Source organism: Ursus americanus, chromosome 28 (assembly GCF_024610735.1).
Source record: "Ursus americanus isolate L20-20 chromosome 28, mUrsAme1.1.p, whole genome shotgun sequence".
Classification (NCBI taxonomy): domain Eukaryota; kingdom Metazoa; phylum Chordata; class Mammalia; order Carnivora; family Ursidae; genus Ursus; species Ursus americanus.
The window spans coordinates 4,181,782-4,196,380 of NC_142154.1; the positions used below are offsets into that span (position 1 = coordinate 4,181,782).

Here is a 14,599-nt window from a genome sequence, read left to right on the forward strand (position 1 = left end):
ACAAAACCCTCATTTTAGAGGTTGGGGGGGGGGACGGTTGCTTCTAGGCATAGGTGGGCTCACCGTGGTGTGGAAGGGACTATATGGATAGCTGGTTTAGGGGGGAACGGGTACTTAAATATGGATGTTTTTAAAGGTAGCATTACATGTTTGTAATTAGTACATACAGATTATTTTTAAGTATACCCTTCGGTTGTGTGGCGTGTGGACATAGAGAAGCAGGAGGGAGTGTTCTGGGGTGAGGACAGCACCACCATGGTGCAGTGGTGAACTGGGCTTTAACAAACACAGACAGGGAGCAAGCAGAGTATCTACAGCCAGACAGGAATAACGTGGTTGGATGACACAGCAGCAAAGCTCTAAAAAAAAAAAAGAAAAAGAAAAGAAAAAAAGAAAAAAAAAAAAGGAAAAAAAAAACCCACCTCCAAGGGGAGGAGTCCCTCCCATGGACTGGTCATTTCTCCCCTATCGGCTATGCCTGAGTGGCTGAGGACGTATGGGTATATGCAGGTGGCTGTGGCTGGCTTCTCCTGCGGCTAACAGCATTACCCCTGCCTCTGCCCACCTGGGACCCTGTCACGGGCAGTCCCAGGTGGGCCTGCTTCCTGTATCTGGTTACTCCTCGTGGAACACAGGAGAACAAGCAAGGGGGAGTGCTGCCAGCCTGGTCTAGGTGTGAGCGGCCTGTCTGCCGAGGCTGGGACTTGGCTCTACCTTCTTTTCTGAGGGAGGAAGCCTTGTGACTACAGGTCATGACAGAAAAGGACTGATGGGGGAGAGCACATTGGCAAAGAGGAAATGGCGGAGGTTCCACAATCTCGCGGCAGAGCTGGACCCTGTTGCTGGAGCTGTGAGTGGTCACAGAAGTAGGGCCTGGGTCCCGGGCAGCACCCCTGAGTGAGGCATCCGTGAGCCTCCCAGCTGGCCAGTGTAGCTGTGAGTGCTCCTGGAAGGCCAGAGAAAGAGCGTCAACAGAGCCGGGTGGGGGGAGCTCCGGAACACGGGATTTCTGATGAGGCAGAATACGACTGGGACCGTTTCTCCTCTTTCCGTGTCTCTGCCTGTGTTTAAGCAGCGTTGCCCCAGTCTGTCCCTAAGGTTGCTGGAGGGTAGGGGAGCTGGACCTGACCTGTCTGCTATGACTCCTGCCCATCCTGTTGGGGTGAGGGAACCCTGGGGACAGAGATTGTCCTGGTCAGGGCAGGGCTTACCCTGGCATGGGGGTTGTGGGGCACACCTGAGCAGCCCAGTGATGCCCTTCCCTCTGTCACAGCTGACCCCTTTTCTGTCTGATAAACTGCTCCAGACAAGCCCGGGGCACCAGGTGTTGTTCCCCAAGGTGCAAGTGTGCATGTCTTTCTGAAGGTGACCCTGTTCCTCCGTGGTAAACACTGCTGTGTCAGGGTGCTGCTCAGGGGCCACTTGGAGCACATAGGTTTTCGCTAGCAGGATTGTGAAGCTTTGCATTGGGCTGCAAAACCAGGGCTTGAGCAAGCAGCTGGAGAGAGTCCAGGACTAGAGTGTTTTTGGGTTTGGGGGTGGAGAGCAGAGGGAGGGGAAGGGAGGGGCAGGAGGGCAGAGCTACACAAGCAGGCAGTCGGCTGCTTTGGCGTTGCTGTCAGCAGAGAGGACTTCAGTCGTGCCTGAGGGCCGCTTGGCCACCATTGCTGGAGACCGGAGGGCGCTGCCTCAGAACCCTGACTTACCGGCCCTGCACTCGGACTGTTCCAAGTAGCTGTTGTGCTGTCTTTTCCCGGGGAGGCAAGTCTCCTCCCCGTCGTCCCCTCCTGCTCCTCCCCCGTTCTGTGAGGGATGATGCCGCGCTCTGTTGCACGGCTCAGCCGGCTGATGTCACTGGCAGCGGGAGGCATCAGCAGCCTGATCACATGCTGGCCCGTCTGTGATGCAGACGGGATAGGGGTGTGTATGTGGGGAGGGGGCTGTATGGCAACTGCTCTTGCTCTAACGCCCCCAAAAGTGCAGAGGCAGCGGCTGCAGCATCCAGCCAGCTTGGATGTCTGCTCCTTGGGCTTGGGGAAACTACTATTAATAATATTTATCGTTGATAATACTGGCAAAAACAGCCCTTAACTCTGGGGTTTCTGCTGTCCTCCTGTCCAAAGCAGACTTCCAGGACTCTGAAGAAACAGTTGCAAGCAGGATGCTTTTCCCCACCTCTGCGCAAGATTCTTCCCGGGGCCTCCCAGATGCAAATGACTTGTGCCTTGGCCTGCAGTCCCTCAGTCTCACAGGCTGGGACCGACCCTGGAGCACCCAGGACTCGGATTCCTCAGCCCAGAGCAGCACACACTCGGGTGAGTGCCAGAAAATGAGTTGGCTGGGGGAGGGGGGACGCATGGGGTGGCGAGCGAAGATATCCACAGCAACAGTTGTTCTCTTCCCCTTTGCATCACCGCCCCCCCCCCCCCCCCGCCATACAACATGGAGCTGTTTTGCAAGAGATGGAAATGCTGGCTGTGAGTGTGGCAGAACAGATGGTTGCTCGTAAAGGCAGGCATGGCTTTTCCACTTACCCTGATAAATTCCCTGGAGTTGTTAGTCTGCACCTGGGGTGGCACTGAGAAGGGTCCCCAAGGTGACAGTCTTATGCAGAAAAGATCCCGCTAACCCCCTAGTGCCCAGGCCTGTCTTGGAGATGATGAAGCAAAACACTTTTAGGTGGGGGAGGGGACCTAAGGGGCTGATCACTGGATGTCCAGATTCTGTTTCTAAGTGGTTTTTAGAACTAGGGACCTGTATATGAGGATAGGTGGTCCCTGAATCATGGCAAGGGAATAATTTTAACCTCAGGTGAGGCTGGGTGGCACTAGGGTATTGGAATTGGCTTAACATATGGGTAAGAGCATTGACCCTAGCAAGGTGTAGGCAGGGTCAGTGGGGTGGAGTAACTCTGAGCTGCGGAGGCTTTGTTTTTCTTTGTGTGAAGGGTAACCAAATGGATGGAGAAGAGCCACTCCCCTTTAGGACCCCTTGTTGCCTTGGGAGGATTTGATGGGGACAGATTGAAGGGGCTTCTTGGCAACCCCTTGAGCTGCTTCTGGTGAGACCTTCCCAGTGCCTGTTTATCTCCCTCTTGTGGTACGCGGTGGGGGAGGGTTGGCCAGACCCAGGTCTTGGAGTATTCAGGAAGAAATGGAAACTTAGGAAATATGATAAGTAACTTAAAATCCACGTATTTTGCTTTATGTAAATTGTGTCTAAATAAAAAGAGTATCAGCAGAAGATACTTGGGGAAGATGGAAAGGTAGTGGGGGTGGGGCAGCCATTTGCTGTTGGTGCTGACCGTGGGATTCACTGAGCCTGCCATCCTTCCCTCGCCTCCCCCGCTCCAGAAACTGGCAGTCAAGGCAGCAAGGTACTGTCTTGTTGATTTCTCTGGCCTCCACCCTATTTGGCGCAGGTCTTTTTTTAGAATGCTTTGCAGAGCCTGGGACTGTTGTGTCTGTTGGCGTTTTAATGGCCAGTTGTTTCAGCAAAATCCCATTTGATTGGGGGTAGGGTTTTGTTTTTTGTTTTTTGTTTTAATTTGATTGAAGATGGGGAAGAGATTTGCCCTAAGTAACTACCTCTGGGTAAGGGGTAGAATTTCTTGAAGTACTGGACTTCAGCTGACTCAGGTTTTTCCAGAAAGGTTGGTAGGTGCCCTGTTCCCCTGGGCAAGCAAGTGTGGTATCCTTGTGCCTGGAGATCTTGGCTAGGAGGCCATGGTCGCTTCTTTTATGTGGTACCCTGAAGTCGACCTGGATGGTCTATGAAGCTGACCTTGTCCTCACTCCCACGGTATCTGAGCAAAAGACAGAAGAGCTCACAGAGGAGGTAGGCACCTATCTGTGTGATCCATGTTTGACTGCACTGTCTTTCACTGACACCAGGTTGGGGCGTGGCCCTTCTTTGGCTCTGGTCTGTCTTAGCTATAAGGGTCCTTTAGAAAACTATTATAGCACATAGAATTGCAGGAGGACCCAACTTGGGCCTTGGAGAACATGGCCTGAAAGTTACTGTGAAATTGGGCTATAAAACATAGCTTGGACCCAGCCAAAATTTCTCCGGCTTCCCTGCTACCTGAATGTCCTATGCTTACAGCTATTTGTTTCCAAAGTGGGGATGGATTTATTTCTCCACCTTTCATCTCAGGCACTGTAGTGATAAATATTACATGATTCTGTGGATCAGGGAGGGTACTGCAGTCTGTGGCCCTAGCATTCACAGGGACCACAGGGCTGCCCCAGGGGTACAATCTGGCTATGGGCAGGGTTGGTGTGGCTGTGTCTTCCTTTCTGAGGGTTAAGGACACACTCATCCCTAACACCCATGATGTCCTCGATTTCTGAAGCTTTAGTGATGGCCATCCCTCTTCTTTCTCTGAGCTCGGGCCCTTCTCGGAAAGCCCACATGAGGGTACTGCCTACTGGAGTAGGGTGTAGCCCTCCCACCCGCCAGCTGCAGTGCCAGATCGGGCACCCTTGCCAGCAATGCGGGAACATGCAGCCCACATTCCAGTGCCTACACTGCCTTCCCATCTGAAGACCAACTAGCTCACTTTCTTCAGGGGGAGGAGGTATTTAAACAGCTCTGGACAGTCTGGGAGTTGACCTGGCAGATAGCATGGTACCAGGCGGTCTGTGTAGAACACCAGGGGCAAGCTTATTCCTTGTGCCCTGCTTGGTGATCTGTTGCCCCAGGCAGCTATGGCTTTATGTTTGACCCTCTTCTGCCACTGTGAAGTATTTAGCATGTTTGGGGCAAGGGTAGAGATAGTGGGGCTCTTGACTGAAAATCTTGGCTAAATTTATTCAACAAGCTTGAGCCCTGGCTGTGTGCCAAGTACTAGGTTATTCATCAGTGAATAAAACCTCCATGACTATCAAGGGAAAACAGGTGAGAAGGTACACGAAATGCAGCATGATAGTCGCTACGATGGGCGCTTCCATTTCTTCCCCTACGGGTTTTGTTGTTGTTGTTGTTTTGGTTTTTTTTTTTTTTTTTTTTTTGCATAGGGACAACCTTTCATTGGGCTCTCAGCATGAGGCTGGTACATGGAGACCTTTCTCAAGGGACTAGGGTCCTTCTGCTACTTGGGTTCCATTAGCCTCAGAGCCCTGCTGGAAGACACTGGAGTGGAATCTGGTTTTGAGATTAGTGGCCACAAGGCCAGTATTGGTTTGGATATGGCACTTTGTGGGGTCCCTTTCTCTAGACTGTGCCTACCCTGAAGCCTCACCTCTTGCTGGGAAGGAAGCCCTTTTAATGTTAGAAGTGGGTGTTTCCCTTAGACCCCAGGACATGTGTCCAGCACTACCTTTGTCTTCCTGGCAGTGTCTTAAGTCCTGTAATGGAACAGCGGGTCTCTGAAAGCAGCAGGGCTCTGATAGCTAAGGGTGGGGGATGGAATGACTAAACACCACTAGTTACCGACTGCCTCCTATGCGAAGTCCATCATGTGATTTTAATGCTTGCACAGTCCTGTGAAGTGGGCACAGGCATTACTTCTATTGTAAAGATGAGGAGATAGGCTCACAGAAGTAGTGAAGTACCAGAAATTATACACCAGCCACATTTCTACCCAGGTCTCTTTGATTCCAAAACTCTTGCGCTTTCTGTTGCACCTGTGTTCCTGTAAGCAGAACTCAAACAGGTTGGACAAGAACCCTTCTGTTAAGGTATCTCCACATACAGCCCTGCGGCTGTCCGGCCAGAGGTGGTGTGTTCCCTTGCTGAGGCCCCTCAAGGCCAGGGTGTGCCGTGGACAGTTGTGACTCCCCTCCCTGAGTCTCCACTCATCAGCAGCACCACCGGATGGATCAGTCTTGCTGACTCCCCCCGGGTACTCTTGTATACAGCGTTACTCAGCAGGATGGGGGGTGACTGAGAATCTGCTTCGGGGAGGCCTGGAAGCCAGGGACTCCTAATGAATGCATTGTACTGAAGCCCAGCGGGTAGACCAGATGTTCAGTCTGAGGATTCTGGAGGCCATGTCTTGTTTTCTCCCACTGTCTTTAGAAGTCCCTCAGGGATTAACCTGTCGACCTTCTCTGGTTTCTGCCCTGACTGCTAACCAATCACGTTATGAATGGTATGTTCCCCGTACTGTGTTACTTGCAGGCTTCCCATTGGTGGGCAGGCTGGATCAGCCTGGGATGAGAGGGGAGCCCTCGCCATTTTGCTTCTGCTGCTGCTGTCCTTCCAAACAGCCTTTCTGAGGTGACATTCAAAACAGAGTTGGGCTCTTCATCTGTAGAACATGCACTTCCTGGGCCCGACCAAGTTCTGCAAATCTAACTCCGTGCTTCAGTTCGCCACTGCTCTGTCCCCAGCACGTAGCACAGGGCCTGGTTCATGGCTTTTTATAAGGATCTATTGAATGAACGATGAATGCCAAGCCACCATGTTGTCAATTCTGGGGAGCGTTGAACTGTAGAATTCGGTCAGGGTCTCTCCCATTCTTCTGCCTCCTACTTGTTTTGATCAGCTGGATGGATAGATTTCTTCAAAGATCAGTATCTCTGAACCTCCACATTTTCTAAGGCATGAACATGCATTTACAGAAAATGTTGTCGTACACTGGAACGTGAATGCTCTCATGGAGTCAGGTAGTCTACTAAGGGATAGCTTGCAGTGCAGGGAGAAGGGAGGGCCTGGGAAGCAATGAACAATAGGGCGCTTCCTAGGTGAGAAAGAATTTGGGTAGGAGAGCATGTGTGCCAACCTTACATAGGACTTGGGTATGTCATTTCTTCAAGTAAGGAAACTTGTCCAGTGAGCAAGACAGGGGAGAAAGGCTTGGGTACCACCTTGGACCTATGGGATCCGTAGTCAGTGGAGGCAGTTGACACTCAGAAGACTGCCCCTGAGTCGAGCTACGGTGCGGGGTCGAGCTATGGTGTAGGGTTGCAGCTTTGGAGTTACAGGCAAAAAGCAGTCTGTTGTTACACCTGGAATGAGTGCTGCCCTCCCCCTTCTTACCTCTATGCCTTCAGATGGATTTTGAGCAAGCAGCCTAGAGCTAAGGGTTGGGATAGGGAAGGAAGGGTTCCAGGTATGTGGCCCTAAATCTCAAGCTAGAAATAATGGCCCCTGGTCTGGGTTTTCTCCGTGAGTACTCCCAGTGGATAGCAGGCATCTGACTATGATGTCTTGGGCCTAGTCTCTCCCCAAGCTGAGCTCAAACTCAGACAGTGTCTTGCAATACCCACATCCAGTGCCAAGCTCTTGCTGCCATTATTGCTGCCACCATCAGACTCTGGGTGACTCTGTACTCTTGGGGAAGGTTTCAGAAAATTCGAACAGTGACTCAGCTGTAAAACCCACAGGAGCTGGCATAGAAGGGTGAAAGTGGAGAAAGTTAACAATCGGTCTAAAAATATTACTGCTGATTTGGTCTCCTGTACCCTCTGAGGTAGCCTTAATGAGCTGGAACCCTCTGCCAGGTCCTCTCCTCCCCGTGACTTCTCTGAGAGCTGTCTGTAGCTGATGCTGATTCTTGCCAGCATGTGAGTGGGGATGAGTGTGTCTGCTCCAGGAAGAGCACACTGCTTTTCTTAGTCACTTTTGGAAGATACAAGTGCCATACGCTTGGCCACCAGGGCTGGAGAGACTTAGTAAAGCTCAGACTTCCTATGGTCCCTGAGTTGTGGAGTTCAGGAATCGAGCACAGAGGTCAGGGCCTTGGCTCCCGTTGAAGGGTGACTATGGACTTCTCTCCCACACTTCCCACACTCCAAGCCATCTGGGTTAATACTTGACATCTGGCCTTGGTGAAGCTCTGTGCCCTGCGATGGGAAGTGGACTTTGAGATTAGTTACTGGCCTGCAGCATAAGTGACCTATCACTTCCACTGGATTTAGTTTATGTAGCTTAAAGAGTGTGCCTTTCCAGTAAATATACTTCCTACTTCAAGTTAGGAAGAGGGAAACCTGTCAGTTGCTGGCTGTTTGGTTCCTTCCCTCCTGATTCTCAGCTGGTAAGAATCAGTGCTGGCCACCCAGCAACCTTACGCCAAGGGAAGTATGGTCTTATGGCCTGAGCCGGGAGCAAGACAGGTTCCACTCTTGAAATGAGGTCCCACCTTCCCCAGAAGCTGTTCCCTTTGATCTGTAGTTATTCAAAGAACTACCTGGCCAGGCCCTTTGTGAGTTGACTATATAGGGACAGTGAGATCACTCTGGGGCATCTGACCACGGGTGACAGTTTCTAGAAACCTGGCTCCTTCTGTGGGTTGAAGGAAATCTCAAAATACCTGGAAAATTCTAGGCCTGTTCATACTAGATTTTCTTGTCTTCCCCGTATCTTCTAGTCAAACTCCTCCTGTATCCTTGGCCCCTTCCACTGTAGTATTTGCAGGAAACTGCATGGAGGTGCTCATGTGACCCAGGCGTGTTAATCCCGGGACACCCTGATCTGCTAGATGGCATTGTCCTTTTCTGAGCCATCAGTCTAAGCCCCTTGCCCCTGTTCCTCTGTGTGGTTGGGATGGTGCTCAGTGAAGCACTCTTTCCGCTCTTCGTACTTGAATATGGAAGTGTGTATCCAACAGATACTCTGCCCTTCCTCGAGCAGAGTAGCTCTCTGCCTCCTGTATGTGTTTAGTTCTCTTTGAAGAAAGTATTTGAAACCAGCGGAAGGAGTATTGTCACAAAATGGATGTGGCAAGTAACTACTTCTCTCAACCCCTGTTTTGGTGATGGGCTGGGTTGGGATGAACTAAAAAATTTTTTCCCCTAGTTCCGAGTTGCCTCTAGGTCAGTATTGTGTCCTTAAGATGAACAACCTTGATCAGTAGGGTGTGGCCTCAGTGAGAGTACTGGCTCTAAGGGTTTTGGTGTCTCCTTCCTTCCAGTATTATTCAGCAGATACTGATCACCTGCTCTCTGCCCGATGTTGAGCTAATTACTGTTGGAGTGGGTTGGCATGCTTGGTTGAGAAGGCAGAACTTGGTCCACATGTGTGCCTGCAAATATTCATATAAATGTTTTTGAGGTTTTAAAAAGTTTAAAAGAAGATTATTTCTTCTTACAGACAGAGGCTCGGAAGGTACTTCTCATCCCCCTCCTTCCCCCACCATCCCCGCTGGGGATTCTAGGCCCTATTACTTGTGCTTGATTCTCCTTTTCAGGCTAGATCCAGTTACCTTGAAAGAGGCAGAGAAAGTCCAGTGGGAATTGACTAGTTTTCCTTCGTGTCATTTAAAAAAAACCCTTTCTGTTTGGGAATAATTTCAGTTTACTGAAGTTATAAAGTTATACAAGGAACACTTGTATTTCTTTTATCTGGACTCTCCTGTTGTTGACGTTCACCTTCATCGTTTCCATGTTCTTCTCTCTCTCTGTCTCTACATAAGTTCTTCCTGAACTGTTAAGAACAGAGATGTTCTTACGTAACAGAGCCGTTCTCAGTACCAGTCGATGTAAAGTTGATACAGTACTTTCATTAAACTGTTGTCTGTAGTCCAGTTTTGTCACGTGACCCAGTAGTGTCCTTCGTGGCACTTTTCCTTCTCTCTTAACAGGTGTCTGCTCCAAGCAGTAGGCCCTAGCTCCCTCTGTTTTTGCCCACATGAGCTTAGAGTCTTTCGGTTGTCTTGTATACTTGTGACATTTAGCTTGCTCCAGTCAGCATCTTTCCCAAAACTGTTACCACAGTGTGTACCACTCTTGTGTATTCTTTGCTCCTGGTTACTGTCACCCTCCGTCTCACCTCCGTACTCCCCACGGTGCGTCCCATCAGTGTTTTCAGAGATCACACTCTTTGGGAAATGTCCTGTATAACCACCGTGCTTTTGGTATTTTAGGTATTAGTTGCTATTATGCTGTAAGAGCTGTGTTTAACCTACAGTTTTTAAGTCAAGGGAAATAATGACATGAAGGGTTTTTGGGGTGTGGTGAGGGGAACTGATGACAAGCTTGACGTAGCAAGCCTCAGGCTTTTCTAGATGAGTGCTTCTCAAACTTTAATGCTCACACAAACCTCCTGGGGATCTTGTTCAAAATGCAGGTTCTGATCGAGTGGGTCTGGAGTAGGGCCCACGATGCATTTTTAATGAGTTCCTACAGTGGGAAGGCCCTAGAGAAGTTTCAAGGCCTGGATGATTTAGATCCCAGGGCACTGGCCTTTGGTGGGCGAGACAGCTTCCTCAGGAGTTGATGGTCTTAAAGGAATTTGAACAAAAGAGAGGTGTCAAGAACAGGAAGATGAAAAGATGTAAAGTCCTGAGTACTAAAAGAAAAAAAAAAAGTCGCTAGTGAACGGTGCCTTCCAGTACATACAGCTCAGAATCACAAAGAATTGGGTTGCATCCTGTCTCTCACTAGCTGTTACTTCTGCCAACGCTTGCCCTTTGAGCCTTGGGTTCTCCTTTGTTAAGATGGGGTAATGGTACTCACTGCTTAGGCTTTAGTGAAGATTACTACTAACCTAAAGTACTTCTAACAAAGCGTCTGGCACCTGCTCTCTGTGCAGTAAGTGGAGGCTGCTGTTACTGAATGGTAGGAGCTTGAGTGAACCTGGTCCAGACTGTAGAACAGGTGACTGACCAGGAACCATGGGCACTTAAGGAAGTGAGTTCATTAGTGGCCCACGTGGGTTGTCATGCCATTTTCTTTTTAGATAGGCTTGTTATCACATTGAGAGGAGTGCTATAGACATAATTCTTAGTTTTGACACAGGAATTTGACAGAGACTCAGGATATCTTTGTGGGCATGGTAAAAAAAAATTACATGTTAGTTGAGGTAGATGGATTTGTGGCTGGTAGAATAGAAGTACGAACACGGTAGTGAATAGAAGCTGATGCAAATGAGAAAAGTAGTCTGCAGGGGCACCCGTTTTGCATTTTGATTCTTCCAAATGCACTTTTTTTGAAAACCTTGGGTGAAGACACAGTTACTCTAGCCCATATTTATGGTCCTTGATGCCCCCAATTCAAGCCCCTTGGGCCACCCATCTTCTCTTGAGCTTTTTTCTGCTGCTTTATGCTGTTTCCCATGACAACTCCTGGGGCTCCCTACAGGGCCGTACCTTTTTCTAGGATTGACACGCAGCCCGTGTCTGGTCTTTCCCTGGGGAACGCTCCCTCTAACTTGTGCGTTTGCCGGGGGGGTTTCCTCGACGGTGCCACCTTGTCAGGCGGGAGATACATGTTCTTCCAAGCCTCGTCTACCACTTACCTCAGGGCCTTTCCATTTGTTCTTCCTTCCAGTTTCCCCGTTCCTTCTCTGAAGCTCTCAGTGTTTGTTTGTTTTAACCCCAGGCCCAGTTATCACCATGGGCCCCTTTAATATCCTCACGTATGACCTGTCCAGCCTCTCAGACATTCCGTGTCAGCCCACCGCTGGTCACACATCCTGTGTCTTGCCATCCTCAAAGCTCAGTGTTCACCGTCCCACCACCTCCTGTTTCTTCTGTCTGCTCCTCTGTCCCTCTTGCAGCTGTCAGCGCATCAAAATGGCTGGTTTGCATCTGCATCCCCTGTTGACCCGCTTCTGTCCTTCACCTGTGCTGCATGACCCGTCCTTCACCTCCCCTGCAGCTGTCTCCATCAGCTCTTGTCCTAGTTCCTCCTTCACAGCCCTGTATGGGTCCCGTGTGGAGAGAGTGGGCTGTCGAGTGTAGACACGGGCTCTCTCCGCCGGGCCCCAGGTGCAGTGAGGGCCTTCCTGCCAGCCACCTCTGCCACCCCCACAGCAGCTCTTCAGTGTCGGCCTCGTACCTTCACAGTGAACTCGGTTTTCTCAGCTCTGTAGGATTCGGTTGTTACCTTGCTGTTCGGCACCCTACATTTATTCTGTAAAATGTGAAGAAAGAGGAGGCCCTTCAGGGCATTGGTACCATTTCAAGGCCGATATGTGCGATCCGCTAGCTTTCACGGCGCTGTTACGCCAGGTTTTGCAGCACCAGGAAGGAGCCTGGAATAAATCTTCACACCTCCTGGCTTCTCAGGGCATGAGCTCAGGGGCTTGGATTTTGTGCTTCACTGAGGCAGGGGCTTGTCAAGAGTATTTGAGAAGTTTGACAAGGATTATTTCTGGTGGATGTCAGAATCCAAGCACTGAGAGACGCTTACTTTGAGCATGCGGTTACGGGCTGTGCTTAGGAAACGGCTTTCAAAGGCCTAGTTAAAAGAATGTTTTCTTAAAAAACAAGGTAATAAGCTAACAGAATCCTCACTGTAGGTGATGCAGCCCCCACCCCAGCGCACGCACGTCACACTGGCCAGAATGAAACAGCCCAGGTGTGCCAGGTGGTGGCCGGGACGTGGAGGGACTGAAACGCTCTTCAGTGCCAGCAGGAATGCAAAGTGGTACATCCCCTTGGGAAACCGGTGTGACCGTTTCTTTAAGAATTCAGGATCTATTTACCAGAATAAAATAAACATACACATCCACAGTATCCCCTGCATGTAAAAAGTTAAAGATACACCCACCTTATCTTCATCTCTGGGCCACAGGAGAGTGGGCTGGTCTCCCATGGCTCACGCGTGCTGCCGTGAACGGTCTGTGTGCGTGCTGCCCTGAGAACATGCTTTCACTGCCACTGTGTGTCTGGAGAGGTTCATTCCTGCTTCTTGGGACCCAGCACAGCCCCCAGCCGGCGTTCAGACAGACGTGGAACCTGAGAGGAGACCAGCTCTAGCAACCTGTGTGTCACCCAGTGACCAGGGGAGGGCCCAGGCACGGCCACCACTTACTGGACACCTGCACACCTGCATGCACACAGACACACACACACGTTACTTTGGTTTAACCCCACCATTTTGAGGTGGACACTTCCCCTGTCTTCAGATGAGAACATTCTCAGATGAACATTTCGTCCCTGGCATTCATGCCACCGTGCTCCGTGGCAAAGCCCTTCTATTCCTCATCCTCATGGATAAAAGGCGTGTTTTCCTTTGGATTCCTTATGTCTTCAAGGCTAAGGGTGGAAAGATGTCCCCTTCTGTCCACTTTACCTCTTCTGGCCTTTGCTTCACTCTTTTTTGATGCTTGGTATTTAAATATTGTGTGCTGGGCACTGCTCCGTTGAGCACTTTCCATCTGCTGTCTTAATTATTGAACCCTCCCAACAAATCTATGAAACCATTGATATTCCGCTCAAGATGTCATGAGAACATGGGGACTCCACAGGCTTCACAAAGCACACAGCTACGGGGAGGGGTGTCGGACCTAGGGTTCTAGCCTAGGTTTATCCTAAGCCAGAGTGGGCTTAACCACACTGTCCTTCTGCTTCCGTCCTCAGGGTCTGAGGTTCAGGGGTGAATAGAGAGTCTGTTCATGCAAGAACTTTGCATGAGGGGGCTTTGCAGAGGAGATGGTGTGCTCATGTTGAACCAGACTTGTGGGGCATGGCATAAAATTCAGTAATGTAGCTATATAGTGTTAGAAAAGTGGGAATTCTTTGAATAAATATGTTGGCAGGCAGTAAGGAAGGAGTGTGGTTTGGGCTTCCTAATTGTGCCAAAGGTGTCTTCTACAGCAGCATGACGTGTGTATCCAGACATTACTAGCAGCTGTGACCAGGGTTCCTCCTGGCACAGTGTCCCAAATACTGGCACTGACCCTTGAGTCTGGGCGGCGGAGAGCAGTTCTTCCGCTGTTGCAGCAAGAACTCTGGTCTTCAGAAAGCCGTCCTGGAACTGCCTCTGACGGGCCCTTGTTGGCCATTGTCGGTGTTGGACGTCTGTCTGCTCGTTGCTCTCACCGTGGTCCTGACGTGCTTCTGGAACTGCCTCTGACGGGCCCTTGTTGGCCATTGTCGGTGCTGGATGTCTGTCTGCTCGTTGAGCTCACCGTGGCTCTGCCGTGCTTCGGTGGTTGTGCCTTCGTGCATCTTCTCCAGCGGCTGTGGGAGAAAAGGGAAGGACTGTTGTTCAGGAAGGAAACAAAGAGGTCCTAAGACTTCTTTATTCTGTTCTCTTCCTAGTACTGAGCATGCTCCACAACCCACTGGGCAACGTCCTGGGGAAACCCCCCTTGAGCTTCCTGCCTCTGGACCCGCTTGGATCTGACTTGGTGGACAAGTTTCCAGCACCGTCAGTTAGAGGATCCCGCCTGGACACCCGGCCCATCTTGGACTCCCGTTCTAGCAGCCCCTCTGACTCAGACACGAGTGGCTTCAGTTCGGGATCAGATCATCTCTCAGACTTGATCGTATGTCACTTGTCGGGGAGTGGGGTGGGCAGGGCGAGCGAGCGTGCCGTGGAAGCGTGTCCACCAGCGTGCAGGCGGGAGGGGGAATGACGGAATCGGGGAGGCCACTGTGGACGTGTAGAGAACCTTCATCCTCCACAGAGGAGACAATGCCTTGTACACTCATTGAGCAGCACATTTCAGGACCCAAGCAGCGGACTCTCCTCTTACAAGTTACTTCAAGGGCTCTGAGAAATAGTTAATTTCGAAAGTTAATATGAGAGGTCCTGCATTGTTCTCTTTCTTGACCTGCTCGGTTGTTTTCTTGAGCCTTGAAACAGAACCGTTTACATACCTTTACGTATGTTATCTCAGAATTTCTAGGTGAAGATTTTAAAAGTCACACGTTAGTAATTATCAGAGCGAGGATTTTAATCCAGATCAGGCTGACTGTAGCTCC

At 50.3% G+C, this 14,599-nt stretch overlaps 1 protein-coding gene across 6 annotated transcripts in view; it reads left to right on the forward strand.

Moving 5' to 3' along the window:
• Positions 1-14,599, forward strand: part of CPEB1 (cytoplasmic polyadenylation element binding protein 1) — a 92,378-nt gene that overhangs the window by 65,081 nt on the left and 12,698 nt on the right. For 4 of the 6 annotated variants that reach the window (XM_087856604.1, XM_087856600.1, XM_087856602.1 and 1 more), the window contains exons 3-4: positions 2,124-2,315; positions 13,934-14,160. In XM_087856604.1, coding sequence (XP_087712730.1) covers positions 2,162-2,315; positions 13,934-14,160 — 381 coding nt within the window. In that variant the 5' untranslated portion in view covers positions 2,124-2,161. The remainder of the gene's footprint in view (positions 1-2,123; positions 2,316-13,933; positions 14,161-14,599) is intronic. The other 2 variants (XM_087856601.1, XM_087856603.1) reach the window with 1 other exon arrangement.